The 18523-nt window shown below is 44.5% G+C and overlaps 2 protein-coding genes across 2 annotated transcripts; one reads left to right on the top strand and one right to left on the bottom strand.

The window, feature by feature from the left end:
• The first annotated feature begins 435 nt into the window (after nt 1-435).
• Nucleotides 436-2062, top strand: tmem60 (transmembrane protein 60). The gene is made up of 2 exons (XM_084171066.1): nt 436-586; nt 1014-2062. Exon 2 carries the CDS (start codon nt 1088-1090, stop codon nt 1490-1492), a length of 405 nt encoding a protein of 134 aa, XP_084027192.1. The 5' UTR covers nt 436-586; nt 1014-1087; the 3' UTR covers nt 1493-2062.
• A 2243-nt stretch (nt 2063-4305) lies between these two features.
• On the bottom strand, nt 4306-17813 carry LOC311137218 (lysine-specific demethylase RSBN1L-like). Its single transcript, XM_084171587.1, has 8 exons — nt 17309-17813; nt 16915-17052; nt 16011-16693; nt 11026-11163; nt 8603-8745; nt 8198-8365; nt 7968-8076; nt 4306-7781 (listed from the first exon to the last, which is right to left on the bottom strand). The coding sequence occupies exons 1-8, from the start codon at nt 17775-17777 to the stop codon at nt 6015-6017; spliced, it is 3615 nt and encodes a 1204-aa protein (XP_084027713.1). The 5' UTR covers nt 17778-17813; the 3' UTR covers nt 4306-6014.
• Nucleotides 17814-18523: the final 710 nt, after the last annotated feature.

Consider the following 18523-nt stretch of genomic DNA (forward strand, 5'->3'; position numbering starts at 1 on the left):
TAAGAAAATGGAGGTTGTGGTGGCAGCTACAGAGAGGTATTTGGGTGTGCGAGACTTAACATCAGAAGAGTTACAGGGAGTGTTAATTGGTGATGTTCCATCATCTCAGGTTGAGGGCATGAGGTAGGAATGAATATATTTAAATAGTGGAGTGGGTTGGTGTTAATTATTAATAATAATTTTGAATTTGTGAGTGTAGTGTTAGATGGTAGGGTATTTCTTTATTTTATTTTTCAAGCAAAATATAAGGGAGTTGTACACCAGTCTAGTTGGTGGCGGTAATGCAACAAATTGGATGCCAACCGCCCTTAAACCTAATCGAAGAAGAAGAAGGGCTGTTTTGTATGATTGACAGAGAATGGCCAATCCTAGTGGATAATGGGAGGATGGGAGAATGGCCAATCCTAGTGGATAATGGGAGGGTCACATTCTTTTCTTCGACTAACAACAACCGGAAGATAAACATTCGAAAATACTCTAGCCACTTTTAAATCGTTTTTATCGTAACGAAAGTGCAATAAAAAACACAACATTGTCTATGATATGGATTTTTAAAGATACTTAGGTGACAAATCCTCCGATCCAGGTAAGGAGAATGTTGGCTGGCCATATGTGAGTTCGGCTAGATTTAGCTAGCTAGCTAACTGTAGCTGCTAAACTAATGCTTTATTCGCTAACCAATATTGTTGTCATGCATTTATTTGACTAAATGTGAATCGTAATGGATCCAACGCAAGCTAGATAATCTGATCATGGCGTTAGTGTGCTTGCAGACTCAGACTGCACGTTGAAGAGTTAGTTAACTACAGTAGTTAACATTAGCTAGCTAGCTACCTACAGCATGCTCCTATACGTTTAGCATGCCCCCACCCCACACAAAATAAACATTGCCAGGAAGACATTGCTATGCCATCCTACCACAACCAGTACAATCTGGCATGTTAGCTAGTATTGTCTCACATCCTAGTTAGGTGTGTGTGTGTGTCACTCATGTATGTTTCTCCTATCTTCAGGCTCGTCTCACTCTTGACCGGCCAGTGCCACGGTGTTAACGTTCCCCCTCCAGGCCACCACCCCCATCCCTTAAATGAGAATGTCTCTGGCCCAGAGAGTCCTCCTAACCTGGATATTCTCCCTCATCTTCCTCATCATGCTGGTCCTCAAACTGGACTCCAAGATCCCCTGGAACTGGTTCCTCATCTTCCTCCCTGTATGGATTTTTGACACAATCCTCATCCTCATGCTGGTGGTGAAGATGGCGGGTCGGTGCAAGCCCGGCTATGACCTGCGTGACGGCCAGCAGAACCTGCGACGGAGGGTGTGGTACCTAGTGGCCATGCTGCTGAAGCTGGGCTTCTGTCTGACGCTGTGCGCCCGGCTGGAGAGGCTGATGGAGATCTCGCTCAGTGTGGTGTGTGTCCCCCTCTGGGCCCTACTGGTCGGGGCCATGGTGGAGCTGGGCTACAATGTCTTTCACTACCGCAGAGAGTGAGAGGATGGAGATGGAGATTGATTTTATTACTCCGTCTAGGATATAAAGACTGCAAGTTAGTCTGTAGGGGAGGTGAATGGGAGATTATTGTAATCCACTGGAGATGAAAAATTGTTTATTTTCACTACAGCAGAGACTGAAAGAATGGGGAGATGGAAAAGGGAATTGATTTAGTTTACTCCCACTAGTACAGGATGTAAAGACCACTACAAGAGACAATGCAGGGAGGAGAGAGTAGTGATATGGCAATATATTTTAAGGGTTTATGCTGCTTCCAAATCTAATCTTTATTTCGCCCTAGTGATACAGCAAGCAACGTTGCAGCCATGTTGGTCTTTGCCATGATGGTCTCTGGTTGAGAATTCAGGGTATTCATAAGCAGACTGGATCTCCTGATAGACTGACTGATCTGTGCATGTGCCTTTGTTACTCTCAGATAACTGGGACAGTTGGGTCCAATGGGTTTATATGTGAACATTGATTATGTTTCTTTGAAGTGGTAGGGATCGGTTTTTCCGTGGAGACCACAGAGAAACACACATATAAATAATTAAATATATACAATTCCTCAACTTTGCTGAAGTTATCAAATATCTGACTGGGTTGGATTGGTGAAAGCAGTATGACTAATTATACAGCAGTATATCCCATCTTTAATTTATCCAATCACATGCAGATTAGTGACTACTTCAAAGGGAGAAATTAAGTGTACATTCTATAAGTGTTGGAACATGGCTCTGAGTCTGATATAAAAATAATTACATAACTGGTAACCTGACCCACCCCAGAGAGGACAGAGGGAGGGATTACCTGCCCTCCGGGGTGTTGTGTAAGAGGTCAGCTCATTGGTGTATCAGGGACAGGACTCGTACTGTTTCTGCTACTGGCAGCCAGGGCATCAGGGTTAGAAAGTGCTATAATAACTCCCATGTTGTCTTCTGTGATATTTTGTTTGCTACGGCAGAGTTTCTCAATCTAGTCTTGTGGCACACCCAGGAGGGTGCGTGTATTTTTGCTGTGCTCTAGTCAAGCACTAACACACCTGATTCTACTAAGCAAGTAATCATCAACCCATATTAGCTGAATAAGGCTAATGATTGGACCTGGGTTAGAACCAAAATGTGCATCCTTTTAGAGTCTCACAGGAATGGATTGAGAAACACTGTACAAAGGGCCTGTCTCTGGCTGGGGTGTGCCAGGTCTAACAAAAACCTTTAGAACCTTCCCTTATTTTCTATCCGTTAAGCTACAGCCACCGTTAAGCTACAGCCACACTCAGACGCGTGAACACGGATGAAATCGTATATGATGTTAACTCAGTGGCCAGTTTATTAGGTACACCACCCTGTTCACGAAAATGGATCGCTCCTACAGACAGTGAGTCACGTGGCCATGGCTTGTTATATAAAGCAGGCAGACAGGCATCCCGTTACTGTTCGATTGAACGTTAGAATGGGAAAACAAGTGACCTAAGCGACATTGAGCGTGGTATGATCATCGGTGCCGTGCGCGCCAGATCCAGTATCTCAGAAACGTCTGCCCTTCAGGGCTTTTCACGCACGACAGTGTCTAGGGTTTACCGAGAATGTTGCGACAAACAAAAAACATCCAGTCAGCGGCAGTCCTGAGGGCGAAAACAGCTCATTGATGAGAGGTCAAAGGAGAATGGCAAGAATTGTGCTACAAACAGACATAACAGCACAGTGCAACAGTGGTGTGCAGTACGGCATCTCGGAATGCACAACTCGTCGATCCTTGTCACGAATGGGCTATTGCAGCAGATGACCACACTGGGTTCCACTCCTATCAGCTAGAAACAAGAAGAAGCGGCTCCAGTGGGCACGCGATCACCAACACTGGACAATTGAGTGGAAAAACATTGCTTGGTCCGTATCTGAACATTGTTTCTGACCAAACCCAATAGAGCATCTTTGGGATGAGATGGAACGGGCTGTTCGCAGCATGAATATACCACCGTCCAATCCGCAGCAACTGCGTCAGCATGGACCAACGTCACTGTGGAATGTTTCCGACACCTTGTAGAATCCATGCCCCGAAGAATTCAGGCTGTTCTGGAGGCAAGGGGGGTCCGACCTGGTACGAGATGGATGTACGTAATAAACTTGCCACTGAGTGTATATCATTGTCAAAAGTACATATCAAGTCAACTCTTTTCGGATGAGTTTGTCTGTCAAAAGACTGCGTTTTTTTGTCAGAGAATCATAATCCGTTGTCATTCATCCGGCACCCATTGAAAAAGCATTGTCTCCATCCGAAATTCTCGGACACAAAATCCCATTGTGTCGGCAGGCTTACACCTATCAGGTTCCCTCAGATCTGCAGACACTGAAGGGGATGTGGGATGTTCTCAGTCATGGCTTTGTCTGTAGGGCCCATGGTATGTGTTGAGAGTTCCACTTCAAATGTATATATTCATATGGCAGTAGCACTGTGGAAGATTCTGTAATAAAATGTAATGTGTGGTGTGCCTGGTATTATTTATGTCCCAAGTGAGACATGCATTATGTAAATAAAAGTAATTATAACTACATTATTTGGATGATTGGTGGTTTGTCAGTGTGTGTGATCGGAGTTTGGGTCAATTCAGTTTAACTTACAGATGGTTTCAATCTGTATTCAGCACAATTAAAATTAAAATGTAATTTGCGATTGAGCTGACATATGCAGTATTTACCGTGAATGCTGTTTTCGAACATTGCCTTTAAATTTCAATCGTGCTGAATCACCGCGATGCCATACAGATTGAATCCAGACCTTTATTTAGAATGAGGACAATGAAGAGCCCATTGTAATATTAGGAACCTTTTATTGAAAGGTTCTGGTCAGAGTATAAATCACACTACCAAGTCATAATCTTAGGAAATAAAAGGTATTTACAACAGAGTTTCTCACATACATCTGAAATAAAAACAGACAGAAAATTATATAAATAAGTTCTATGGAAAATAAAACTTGTCTTACAAAAAATATATGCATTTATGTATACATTTTCTCACATCAGTACTAGTACATTATACCGTACAGATTAGGTACGTATCATTTACAGTCCTGTGTTGAATCATACATGTAAGACTGGTCCAAAAACAACCCCTAGCTCTGAGCCCTTCAGTGTTGGCAAACCTAAAGTGACTGGATAGGTATAAGCAATATAGTATAAGCTCCCCACAGCATACAGGAAGGCTAGTCCTAAATTCCAAATAGACCCCTATCCCCTACTAACCACTTCAGTATAGTCTAGTGTAGACATCAAGGGTTGGGGGTAGGAGTCTATTTGGAATTGAATCTAGATGGGGAAACATATTGCCTATGTACACCTAACCAGTCCCTTCAGATCGGCAAACTTCAAAGAGGGAAAGGCTAGGAGAAGACAAAGGAGCTGTTTTGGGACTGAGCCGTAGGGTACCTAGAGTAGGTGCTTTAAGAACATAGTGTAGCTAAGTAGTGCACAGGCACTAACGCACGGGTCACACAATGGTTTTCATATAAAGAACCTACGTAGATTCACTAACAAACGTGAAGTGAGCTACTTAGCGTACATTCCTTCTTCAGCCCTCTTCAGATGCTAAGAAATGCATCCTTCCTCAGAGAGATCCCTGATCTGATGCTGACATGACTGTGTTGGTGTGAACTATGTGGTGTAACACTTGTGATTGTGTCACCCATTCATAGACTAACTACCGTAGCGCCTATTCACGATAGTATCTTCTGGCCGGGGCAGTTTTAAGAGCCCCGAGGCTCGTTCTGAACGTTAAAATGCTTCGCTTGCGGTATGGTTTTGGAAACATAAAGAACACATCTTTCATATCAGCACAAAATAAAAATGCTAAGTTACTACACACCTAAATAAGATGAGGGTTCCCACACGGCCATATCTCCATGTTACAGCACTTGTTTACGGAAAACAAACGGAAGACAGACGTGTACCTGCGCTAATTAGTTATCTGCAAACACCTGTGTATAAATGGAAGACCGACGCCACAAACGTGTTATCACTGAAAAACACTGTCAGCTGTAACTGTGTTAAAACAGTCTACAGTCAGTGTATATTTTGCATTTGTGAAATTATTTTGATATGATATGAAAGTAGAGGGCTTTATGTTTCTAGAACCGTACCGCAATTGAGGATCAATTCACGTTTAGATTGAGTATTTGGCTGTTTTGGCTGCCAGAGCCAGTTTGCCTCTAAACAGAACATGTAAGGTCCTTGGACTATAAGGAGTAACTAAGCTCCTTTAGTCCATTGTTGGGCTAGATTATACCCATCCAACTGTATTAGACCAGTGATTACTTCAAGGAATGGAGGAAGGAAGAAAGGATGCATTTTCAAAGTTCCAAACAGGGCCTTATAGTAAGTTGTAGTCTGGTCCCAGATCTGTATATGCTTTAGCCAATTCAACTCCTCTGTATATGTACTATGGCATGACAATTATGGTATGGCTGAAGCAGCAACAGATCTGTGAGCAGGCTAAGTAAGTTATACAGTAGAGAGAGAACTACACATTCATAATAAAAAGTCTTTATGCTGTGGGTGTGTGGTGTGTGGTTTCAGGGGGTGTTTTAGGGAGTGATGCGGCCGTGTGTCCTGGAGAGGAACTGCAGGTTTGGTGTGTGTTGTGTCCTTTACTTTTGGTCCTTTAGAGGGCGCTAGTGTCCGACTCTCAGACTTGGAGCGAGCACCTCGACAGTCACTGTGGTGGTGAGACCTGTCTGCCAGGGAGAGGGGCGGGGCTTGGAGTGCATCCATAGGCTTAAAGAGGTCAAAGGTTACGAGTGTCCGTGGGGGTTTATGGTACGAGGGGGGGCAGCTAGGGGCAGGGGGCGGTTTCTTCCTCTCGTCCTTATGGTTGACCTCTCTATCTTTCTTTCCCTCCTTCACATGAGAGGGTGTGTGTCTAGGAATGAGAACCTTCCCATCCTCCTCTCTCCCTGGATTGGGGTGGGTGGATGGGTTACCCTCTTTCCCCTCTCTATACCCGTTTCGGTCCTTCTTTCCATGTGAGGGTTTGTGTCTGTATGTGCTGCTCTCTCTGCCCTCCTCTCTCTCTTGCCGTGTGTGTGTCTGTGTACCACTACCACCTCTGTCCCTGTCTCGTTCCTTCTTGATTTGAGGCTGTGTCTTTGAGGCCATGTCTGTCTCCCTCACTCCCTTCTCCTCCCTCTGGGCGTGTTGGGATGGATGGATGTATTTCCTCTCCTCTTTTGCCCTCTCCTCATCCTCCTTTTTCCTAATGGGTGGAGACATCTCTGCTTGTGTGGTGCTTTCCATCACACTCTCATCTTTCCCCTTCTCTTTCTCCTTCACTCTATCCTTCTCCTTATCTTTCCCTCTCTCCCTTTCTCTGTCTTTATCTTTCACCCTCTCTTTCTTCTCTTTCACCCGCTCCTCTTTCTCTTTCACCCGCTCCTCTTTCTCTTTCCCCCTCTCCTTCTTCTCTTTCACCCTCTCCACTTTCTCCTTTTCCCTCTCTTTTTCATCTTTCTCCAAATCTTTCCCCTTCCCTTTGTCCTTCTCTTTCTGGGCTTGTGGAGGTGTTTGTGTGGCTGTGCTACCATCTATTAGCCTCTCTCTTTCTTTCTGGGCTTGTGGAGGTGTCTTCTGATGTCTTCCTTCCTCCTCTCTCTCTATGCCAGTCTGCTGTGACGCCTTTGAGAGTTCACTATCTCCCTCCATCTGCACTTGTGGTGGCATCTGCGTGGGTGTACTGCCATCTCTTGCTCTTTTTCTCTCCCTCTCTTCTATCTTGTGATGCTCGTCATCCTCCTTTCTTTTCTTGACTTCCAGTAGTGTCTCTGTGACTGCGTTTCCTTCCTTCCTCTCCTCCTTGACCAAAGGGAATGCCAGTGTAGATGTGCAGCCTCCTCTCTCCCCTCCCTCCTCCTCCGTGTCGTCTTCCTCCTTGCAAACTGGTGGCGGCTCCTGTACAGGCGTCCTTCCCCCTGCCTCCTCCTTTTCCTCAGTCTTTACCTGCGTCTGCGTAGGAGTGTCCTCTTTCCCTCCCTCCTCCTCACTTTCCTCCGTTTCTTCCTCTATGACTTGACCTGCTGCCTGTGTAGAAGTACAGCTCTCTTCCTCCCTCTCTTGGTCCAGGTGGTATTGTCTGAGGCGGATGTGCCAGGCCAGGCTGCAGACAGCAGACACAGTCTTGAACTGATGCACCACTCCCCTGGGGATGAAGTAGATGTCGTCATGGTAGAGCTGGATACGGGCGTAGCGGATGCCCTCTCTCCTCAGCTGGTTCAGCTTGGCATCGTCTATCCACTGCACACACTACGGAGGGAGAGGGGGAGAGTGGAAGGAGGAGAATGGGAGGGAAGGGGGGGAAGAGAAGAGAGCAGAAAGGGAGGAGGGAAAGAAAGGAGATTATTATGTTGGTTAAAGCCACCATTGACACACAATCATTGGTTAATAATCTGTTCTAATGGTCCATGTAGAATCCATTGATCTCAGACGTACCTGTGAGAGGGGTGGTTCGTACAGGTCTAGCTGGAGCCTCTGGACCACTTCAGGGAAATCTCCAGCGTGGAAACACACCACATCTTTGGTTATCCTGGCAGGAGCATCACTACAGGGACAGACGGGGGATAGAGACACTGTCAGCAAGAGGAGCTCAGGTGTGTACAGATATGGAAGGGGTGTGTGTGTGTATACTAGGTCAGGGGTACAGAGGCCAGGTGTGTACCCACCCCTCTCCGCAGCGCACGGCCTTGAGCACCCCCACGGCTGCGGTGGTCTGTCTCTCGAAGCCCTGTCCGATGTGGTCGGCGTGGGCTCTGGTCCTGTCCTCAAACAGCATCTCCCTGGGCTCGCTAGCCCGCGGCAGGTACTGCAGGTTCTTGATCTCATTGGTCGACCTGGAACAGGGGGAAATGTAAATTTACCTTAAAAGTAGCAACAAAATGCCATAGGATGTGGCATAAGGATACAAAATCCTAAAATACCTCAGACTACTTCATTGTTGTCAGCTATTAGGTCTAATGTCATGTTGGTGGCTTGCTACCATGCCTTGGTTCTTGTCCCTACCAAGCCTAGACCTAACGCAATCTTTTCACTACGGTGGACAAACTACCATGCCAAACAAAACAACGCACCTCTTTCTCTTGTAGGGGGACTTGGGCATGTCAGCCACAGGGATCATCTGTTCCCCTGGTCTGACCCACATGATGGGCCCGTCGTCACTCTCTGTGGGGCTCCGCAGGCGCAGGCTGGAGAACGTGCCCCAGGGCAGGGTACGCTGGGACCACACACAATTACACATCAGCTCATTTACTTTTATATATTTATGTCTGTTGTTAAAGTTTCATTTATGTGAAAATAAACAAAAGTAGAATAGCACAGTGCTGATGAAATTACGCTAAAACACTCACACAGACACACACACACACACTCTACACTAGAGGTCTTCACGAATCTACACGAACCCGGTTACCCGGGATCCGACCGGGTCGGATCCCACATTTTGTAGTTAACCCTCAGATCCCAGGTCGGATCCCGCTCGGTGGCCATGGACCTCGGATCTGTATGAAAATATGTGAAATACCGACCGGATCCTAAATTATATTTGAAGAGTTTAGTTCCTAAACAACAAACACAAATGTCACACATTTACATTTTATTCTCTTAAATGACTGTCAGGGGGTCCCCTTTCATCAAACCCAATGTGTCAATATCATTGTGTCAAAACGGCATATTGGCTTTAAGAAAATGAGCCACGTGACGCGGGGTAAAACAGGCTACTTGTTGTGGGAGAGCAGGAGGACGCAGTGGGAAAGAGTGATCGCCCCTAGATTATATAAAGTGAATTTCTGAAACGTTGAGTCATTATTTGCAGATGTGAAGAAGAAACAGAATGAAAGAGCACAGGAAGGAAAAACCCGACAGGCAAATTGTTTGTATTCACCTAATTTATGCACATACAGAGGGGAAAAAAAGTAGCCCAGATTTCCAAGACCTGAGCTATTTAATTTAATAGTTTTATTTATTCAATTTACTTGTTTATTTATGCTATCTAATTTATTAGTTTAGGCGTGGCCTATTTATAGGCTATTTTGCTATTTTGGGGGGGTCTTTTTGTTTAAAATAACAGTTTGTCAACTAATGTTGAATCACTCGAGTCAAGTGTGATATTTGTCAGCATAAAGATGACTCACTCAATTTATACACTAGTTTCGTGGTTTTGTTCAAAATAAAGGAGTTATACTATAATGCAGTTACCGACAAATGCTTTCCGATAGTCTTTAATAAAGAAAATGTTTGACCAAGTTCATTTGCTCATGTTGTGTGTGCAGGCTGTGTGTGTGTGCGGTAGACTGATAGCCATAGGCTTATCTGCAGAAAGTATTGTAGCCTAATGTTGAAAGGCTGCCGATTTATTGATTGTGTAAGGCATGGATCGGTATAAGAAATATCAAGACAACTTCTCTATCCAATATTTGATTAGCTCTCTGGACGGGAGGCCTACAAAGCGGTGGTGTGGATTACACTTCTATCAAACCCGCATCCAAACCAATCTCAGGCTGTATAGGCTAATTCTGTAGGCCTAAAGGATATATCTACATTTCATGTAGAACAAAAAATATTAGCTTATTACAATGAATTAGACCTGAGTTATAGAAATAGCCTACCAAAATATGTCTAACACACAGCACTCACCACATAATGTGTTTTCACCGTCCTAAAATCACCACAAAAATCTTAATCTAAAAATGTGGTCAACAGAAACAAATGAACAGATCTCTGAAAAACTCTAAATATTCTACATCCAATTATAGTGTTGTCATAGCGGGAAAACGAATCTAGACCTACAAATCTAAATAGTTGGAAATGACATGGGAAACGCCATACTTCCGTAGCTTATTCAAAATTGATTTTGAATTTGAAGCTTGCTGGTCAAACAGACTATAACCTACCTTTAGTCTAAATCAATGTTGATCAAAACAGTTAAATAGGCTAGATTGTAATGTTGCTCAGTAAAATAATAGGCATATAGAATATTATTAGGTTACAGACAAAAGTGAACTATTTGCTGCTCTCATTCTGGCACGCGATGATCATCACATAAAACATTTATCCTACTTAAATATTTGATCAACAGAAATAAGGAAAACATTTCTGAAAACTTCATAATGTTCTCCATCTAACTATAGGGATGTTATGAAAATACTAAGCAGTAGACTACAAATCAATTATTTTAGATACAACTGAAAATGCAGGTTAAAGTTCACTGCCAGACAAGTCAAAACAATTTCACTGTCTTGCGAGGCAAAAAAGCTGCATTTAAAAAAAATATTTAGGATCCATTTTGGTCGGATACAGACCCGACCCAATTTGGATCTGATTCTCTCTCAGCTCTGACATGTTTTGGGTCTGATCTGGTCCACCTCGGATCCAAATCGGATATAAATGATGTATTTTTTATTACCGGATCCTGTCGGGGTCGGGTAGGAATTTAACGGATCCAATTCGGTTCGGATCTCAACTTTGGGATCCGAGAAGACCTATACTCTACACCCACCTCAAGGAAGGGAGATTCCTCCAGCATGTTGATGAACTCGGGAAAGTAGTCTCCCACCTCCTCGTCCACGGCCCCCACCAGGCTGACCTGCCGCATGGCCCCTGCACGGTACGTCCCCTGGGAGTAGGTACGCTTCACCTGGGGGCAGAGACACAGGGGGGAGACAGGTTAGAATGGGAGATGTGAATGGACAGATGATGGACAGGTTAGTGCTCTGGAAGTAGGAGTCAAGAGAGACACTAGCATCAGATACACGTCTGCTGAAATAGTAAATAAGACTAGAAAGACATCTACCAACAGACAGGTGGCAGACAAAGAAGACAAACATTCAACCAACTCCATTTTTCAACTTTTCTTTTACATGATGTTGAGAAATGTTACTGTCATTTTGACAAGATGCAGTTTAATCTAAATACAGTCACTCGGCTGATTCAGCATCTTCTTCCCATCATGCAGAAATTGCCTGTTAACACCATAACACATTATATCGCAAGACAAGCTGACTATCTATCCATCAAGAATCCATTAATATCAGCAACATCTAGCAGTAGCAGGTGTCTGTCTCATGGCCCAATACACACAGTTACTAATGGCAACAGAAGCTCACTAATATTCCTTCAACACCCTTCAGTGTTTGTTCACATGATGGAATCAAGTCAAGTAGTAAGTGACTGCCTGTCATCTTCAGCGTTGTTGAATGTTCAAGCACGTGGCGTCTCAGAGAGAGCAGTAGACCTTTCAAACGATCTGCAGGGAGGAAGGAAACAGGGTTGCTAGGATACAGGAGTAAGAGTTCCTGGTCGAGGGGAAATATAAATGCAGATTCTGAAAGGAAACAAACACTCAGAGAAGAGTCAAGGAGTCACACTAGCAAAACCTAGTGCAGAGTCAACAAGTCACGCATAGCCTAGCTTTCACAAACAGAGGAGAGAAGAGAATGAGCTGCTCGGGTCATCCTTGAGATGTTCCATCTCCAATCATGTATTTAATATCCATCTAGTGAGGACCCCTGACAACAGTGAGTCAAGGACATTTCTGGTTGTGACAACCAATCATATCGCCGTCTACAACCAAGAAGTAACCAAAAATTGCACTCGCCAACCAATCCAAGACGCCAGCGCAACCAGGAAGTTACCAATAATTGACCAATGAGAACAGAGCTATGGAAGTGTCCGGAACTAGAAGAGGAGCATCTCTCCTCTCTGACTCTACCATAAACATTTCATCCAACAGTAAAGTTTAAAAACTTTCGCGGCTTATGTTATCTTTTTCTGAAATCAGAAGTTGCCTGCTGTTTCGATTGGAATATCTATCACTAGCAGGTAAGATCAGTGCATTAGGCTACATCACATTAGTACATGGCTAACAACTTAGCTAGCTAGCTACAGTATTTACAGTAACAGTAGCTAGCTGCATGTTTTGACAGGTTGTCAAAATAGTTTGTCTCATCATGTCAGCCCCAATATTTCCATACTAGGCTGAAATCCTAAAGTGTGATTTTATAGTAGGCCTAAGTTTTGTTGCCCAGCTAGTTAACTTCAGATAGTTTGAAATTACTTAAATTAATTATGCGGCTAGCTAGCTGTTGATATTTAATAAACATGTTTATATGTATGTGTGTGTGTTCTAATGTGCTGAGCAAGTTGAGATGTTAGGTAAAGGTTAGACACTATTCATTTAAATGTTCCATCTATACACCTAATCTGCTCACTGTGATGACACTTTACATCTTATACTCATCAATACAAACTTTCCCCCTTATTTCCAAAGCAAGTTGCTAGATGGGAGCCTTGTCCTGAAAGACACCAGCTTCTACAGATGCACGATTGAGAGAATCCTGTCTGGCTGCATCACCACCTGTAAAGGCAGCTGCACCGTCCCCAGGAAGATCACCAAGGACTTCAGCCACGGCCTGTTCTCTTCGCTTCTGTCTGGCAGACAGTACCGGAACATCCACCACCAGGCCATAAGACTGTTAAAAAGCTTAGCTGTCCACCTGCACAACCTGCTGTTCACCTGCACCTTAAGATACCATTTCCACTGACTCTCTGTAACAGTACTGCTTCCATCCCTCTCCTTGTACCAACCTAGGCTCAAACCAGGGACCCTCTGAACACATCGACAACTTGACACGCACAAAGCGTTGTTACCTATCGCTCCACAAAAGTTACAGCCCTTACACACGCATGCACACCATAACGCACGCACACTCACATCACTGCTGCTATTATTTATTTGTACTGCTCACTTTATCTACTTGTTGACATAGCACATTTCATATTACATACCGTTACTGCTAGTTTTACTCCTACTTTTATACCTTTTAATATTTGTTTACCACTTGCCTTATTGTGTTATCTTTGTTACTTTTGTTTTTGACATTTCACTGCACTGTTGAGAGGTAGCCCAACAATGGACTAAAGGAGCTTAACGTTACTCCTTATAGTCCAAGGACCTTACATGTTCTGTTTAGAGGCCAATTGGCACTGGAAGCCAAAACAGCCAAATATTCCATCTAAATGTGAATCGATTCTCAATTGTGGAACGGTTCTAGAAACATAAATCCCTCTACTTTCATATCACATCAAAATAATTTCACAAATGCAAAATACAAAACGTACTGTTTTGACCGGTTTTAACACAGTTGCAGCCGACAGTATTTTTCAGTGACAACACGTTTGTGGCATCAGTCTTCTGTTTGCACACGCATGTTAAAAGACGTAGATAGCTAATTAGCACAGGTAGTCGACTCTGCCTTACGCCTGATATCTGTCAACACATGCTGTAACATGGAGATATGGCCTGTGGTAACACTAACCCTAACCATATTAAGGTGTATATCAATTTAACCTTTAGTTTTTAGAAAATTATTTCTCGCTGGTATGGAAGATAAGGTCCTTATGCTTCGAAAACCGGATCGCAAGCGATGTGTGTTGATGTTCAGATCGAGTGATGGGGCTCTTAACAAAACTCCCCCGTACAGAAGACACCTTTGTCCAATTACTCGTGTGTAATGTAATGGAACTGAGAGTCATGAATGATCAAGGGCTATGTTGAGAGGTAGCTTGCAAGTAAGGATTTCATTGCACCGTTTACACCCCGCTGTATCCTGTGTATATGACGAATAAACGCATCACCGGGGGGGGGGCACACTGCCTGCCCTCCAGGACACCTACAGCACCCGATGTCACAGGAAGGCCAAAAGGATCATCAACGACATCAACCATCCGAGCCACGGCCTGTTCACCCCGCTATCATCCAGAAGGAGAGGTCAGTACAGGTGCATCAAAGCTGGGACCGAGAGACTGAAAAACAGCTTCTATCTCAAGGCCATGAAACTGTTAAACAGCCATCACTGGTCGGCCTCCACCCAGTACCCTGCCCTGAACTTAGTCACTGTCACTAGCCGGCTACCACCCGGTTACTCAACCCTGCACCTTAGAGGCTGCTGCCCTATGTACATAGACATGGAATCACTGGTCACTTTAATAAAGAGTTTACATACCGTTTTACTCATTTCATATGTATATACTGTATTCTAGTCAATGCCATCCTATTAAACCATTGCTGTATAGTCTCCCGAGTGGCGCAGTGGTCTAAGGCACTGCATCGCAGTGCTAGCTGTGCCACTAGAGATCCTGGTTCGAATCCAGGCTCTGTCGTAGCTGGCCGCGACCGGGAGACCCATGGGGTGGCGCACAATTGGCCCAGCGTTGTCCAGGGTAGGGGAGGGAATGGCCGGCAGGGATGTAGCTCAGTTGGTAGAGCATGGCGTTTGCAAAGCCAGGGTTGTGGGTTCGTTTCCCACGGGGGGCCAGTATAAAATAAAAAAAATGTATGCACTAACTGTAAGTCGCTCTGGATAAGAGCGTCTGCTAAATGACTAAAATGTAAATGTATATATATATATTATTCTATCCTACGTATTCTACATATATACACTAAATATTCTATCCACATACTGTCTATACATCCCATCACACACACATATTTATACACCGGACTCAGACATTGCTCGTCCTCATATTTATATATTTATTAATTCCATTCTTTTGCTTTTAGATGTGTGTACTGTTGTGAATTGTTAGAGATTACTACACTGTTGGAGCTAGGAACACAAGCATTTCGCTACACCCGCAATAACATCTGCTAAATATGTGTATGCGACCAATAAAATGTGATTTGATGTATTAGTCAGTGTTCTCCCCTTCCTCTTAATTCACTTTATAGAGTAAGTCCTTTCTCTTAATTGGGATAAACAATATGGAACTCCTGTGGTGTTTAGGCTTAACACATTTATTTACCCTTCTACAAGTTCGAATCCTGACGGGTTTTCATATTCAAAAGTTATAGATGATGACAGATTTACGGGGTAAGAGGAGCGAGGATTGTCGGAAGAACCCCATTGCTTTTCTACTGTAAGGAAAATAAAGCATAAAAAAACAAATTCTAGGGTAAATACAGCAGCCGTGTTGGGATTCGCTACAGGGTTGGTGTCATTGAGTATGTTCATTTTTGGTAGAAAATGCCCCCCAAATTCGCTAAAATGATTCATTCTTGGTTGCGCAACCTCGACTGATGAGCGATATCCTTGGCGCAGTGGGAAATCAATGAGGTGGGATTGATATGTTTTGTCATTTTAGGCTGGTTCAAACCCTCCTCCAGGCAATAACCTAACATATGGAGCGTCAAAGATTCACCAACGACTTTGGAGCAAAGATAACAAAGCCTAAATGTAAACAAAATGAACAGACAAAGAGTCCCTTCTCAAAATGGGTATGGCCCAGATGGAGAGGCTACAGATTCTAGTCCCGTGAAGACGCCGGGCTACAAAAACAACATGCACTTCAAAGTCACACATACACAACATCAGCAGCAGTGTGTGGAAGTGGCTGGTACTGAGGTGGTGATTCTTTGGGATGCTTATAAAGCACAACAGCATTATACCAGCATTATAAAGCATTCTCTCTCATCCATCCACTGACCTGAGTGTGGAAGTTGGCCATGGTGGTGGTCTCTATATCCTTCTTCCCTAGCACTTCCATCTTGACGGGCGCATTGGGGAACTTGTAGGAGAAGTAGTCCAGGAAGTCTGGTAGGTAGGAGGCCGCTCCATGGATGATGCCCATGACGTAATGGGCCGCGTCGGCTTGGTCCTCGCTGAATGAGAGGGTGACAAACTCCTGGGCGAAGCGCTGCATCTCAGCCGGGGAGAGACAGGCCAGCTGCTGGGTGTAGGCATGGGCCACCAACGCCCCGCCGTTGGCCTGCCGTTCCACGTGGATCAGACTGCCAAACTCCAGCCCCGCCATGCCAAGGGACGGGGCACTGTGGAGGGGGGAGCCGTACCCCAACCTCTCCCTGACCATGGAGGCCGTAGAGGTGGACACGGAAGTACTAGTGGTGGTGCTGGAAGGATCCTGATGGGGACTTGGGAAGGTTTGGAAGAAACTGTTATTGGTGCTGTTGTTACTTCTGTCTGGTGTGTTGAGCAGGTCCGGCAGGTCCACAAATACACCAGAACACACAGTCTGACTGGAGCGGTGGTACATCTTGGGTCGGCTGCGTCTTTCCCTCTCGCCGTCTTTGTGCTTCTTTTTCTTCTTCTTCTTTAGCTTTTTCAAGTGGAGCTTGTCCTCCGAGTTGAATTTTGGCTTTTCTGTTGACTCTGCAAGGAAGAGAAGATATGTAAGCCAACAGGTGTAAATAAGATGTGCATACATCTTGAAGGCACTAGTCCTGGTAAATTACCTAGCTACTTCACAGATTGACTCAATTTATTATGAGAGGGAAGCTAAAACAGTGTGAACACCTCTGACATGGGAATGACAAACATGGCATCAATCTCCAAGCAATCACCATGAAGAAGAGCTTTTATCTCACCCATACCTTTCAGTGGCGTTTTCACCTCGCCATTCTCCCTCCCATCATCATTCACAACCATCCCTTGGTGGTTCTTCTTCTCCCTGTCCCTCTCTTTATCGTTCTCCCTTTTCTTCTCTCTCTCCTCGTCTTTGCCAGTGTGATCTTAAATATGGAAATTGAATACAGATGATGTAGTAACAAACATATTGATAGTGATCAATCAACACGTCATTCAAGTTCAACTTCATCTCAACTGTAGGCCTATTAGTCAGTAGTAATATAAACAACTGGGCCTAGTGGCATTATGTAGGCCTACTGTACAGTAGCCCTGTGTAACTAATGTTATCAGCTGGCCTTAGTAATTTAAAACCTAGTTTTCATGACTTTTTACATGAATTCCGTTATTCAGAAGACTGACCTCGTAACATCTTCACATCACCATTCTCCGTCTTTGTATGGCAACTCGCAGGGCTCACTTTCTCCAGGAGTGAACTCTGCGTTTTAGCGCTCTTCTCTTTTTCCTTGTGACGTTTCTCCTTCGGTTTCTTCACTTTCGAAGGAGAGGCAAGAAAGTTGCTGATCTTGAAGATCTTTCGTGCGGGAGCTGGCGAGGTGGAGTTGCTCGGCTTGGCCGGGCCGAAACTCCATTTCGCTGGGCTTCCATAACTCTGCTTCCCGTTGTGTTTTTCCCCTGCGCACACTACGTCCCCGTTCAATTTCTTTTGCTTCAAGCTTTTCTCCTCGATTCTGACTTTCTTGGGCGGTGGGGGGAAGACATCGTTGGAAGACTGTGGTCGACTCTCAGGCGGTATTTTGGGTACCAAGGGTTTTGGGGGATTTATTTTGCCATTAGCTGCTAAATGCATGGATCCTACGGACTCAGCCATCTTGGAAGTTTCTATTTTTTACGCTCATACGTAACTGCTGCGTGAGAGACAGGGAAGGGGCGGGCCCCTGTGTAGTACGTCAGAAGACAAGAGGGTGGGGGGAAGAACAGTAAACACTTGTTTACATGTTCTTGCAAGCGGGAAAATCTAGCTGTCATTGATACAATGAACCATGTACGTGAGCTACACTGTTACAATGCATATATATATAGTACAATATTGATATCTCTCACTAACAATTCTCGCAATTCAACGAGACATATGTGGCAGGGTCTACAGACAATCACGGACTACAAATGAAAACCAGCCACGTCGCGGACACCGACGTCCCAAGACTGCCGGACCAGATGGCATCCCTAGCCGCGTCCTGAGAGCATGCTCAGACCAGCTGGCTGGTGTGTTTACGGACATATTCAATCCCTCCCTATCATAGTCTGCTGTCCCCACGTGCTTAAAGATGGCCACCATTGTCCCTGTACCCAAGAAAGCAAAGGTAACTGAACTAAATTACTATCGCCCAGTAGCACTCACTTCTGTCATCGTAAAGTGCTAGTCAATGATCATATCACCTCCACCTTACCTGCCACCCTAGACCCACTTCAATTTGCTTACTGCCCCAATAGATCCACAGACGATGCCATCACACTGCACACTGCCCTATCCCATCTGGACAAGAGGAATACCTATGTAAGAATGCTGTTCATTGACTATAGCTCAGCATTCAACACCATAGTACCCTCCAAGCT

The sequence above is a fragment of the Coregonus lavaretus genome (genome assembly GCF_964263955.1).
Source record: "Coregonus lavaretus genome assembly, chromosome: 11".
Lineage (NCBI taxonomy): Eukaryota > Metazoa > Chordata > Actinopteri > Salmoniformes > Salmonidae > Coregonus > Coregonus lavaretus.

What these genes read in the sequence shown, in the direction of transcription:
- tmem60 (XM_084171066.1), top strand. Translation starts at nt 1,088, where the DNA reads ATGAGAATGTCTCTGGCCCAGAGAGTCCTCCTAACCTGGATATTCTCC.
- LOC311137218 (XM_084171587.1), bottom strand. Translation starts at nt 17,777, where the DNA reads ATGGCTGAGTCCGTAGGATCCATGCATTTAGCAGCTAATGGCAAAATA. An exon ending in TCCCCCTACAAGAGAAAGAG is followed by an intron (nt 8,366 to 8,602) that starts GTGCGTTGTTTT and finishes CCCCTGTTCCAG; the next exon opens with GTCGACCAATGAGATCAAGA. An exon ending in GCCGTGCGCTGCGGAGAGGG is followed by an intron (nt 8,077 to 8,197) that starts GTGGGTACACAC and finishes CTGTCCCTGTAG; the next exon opens with TGATGCTCCTGCCAGGATAA.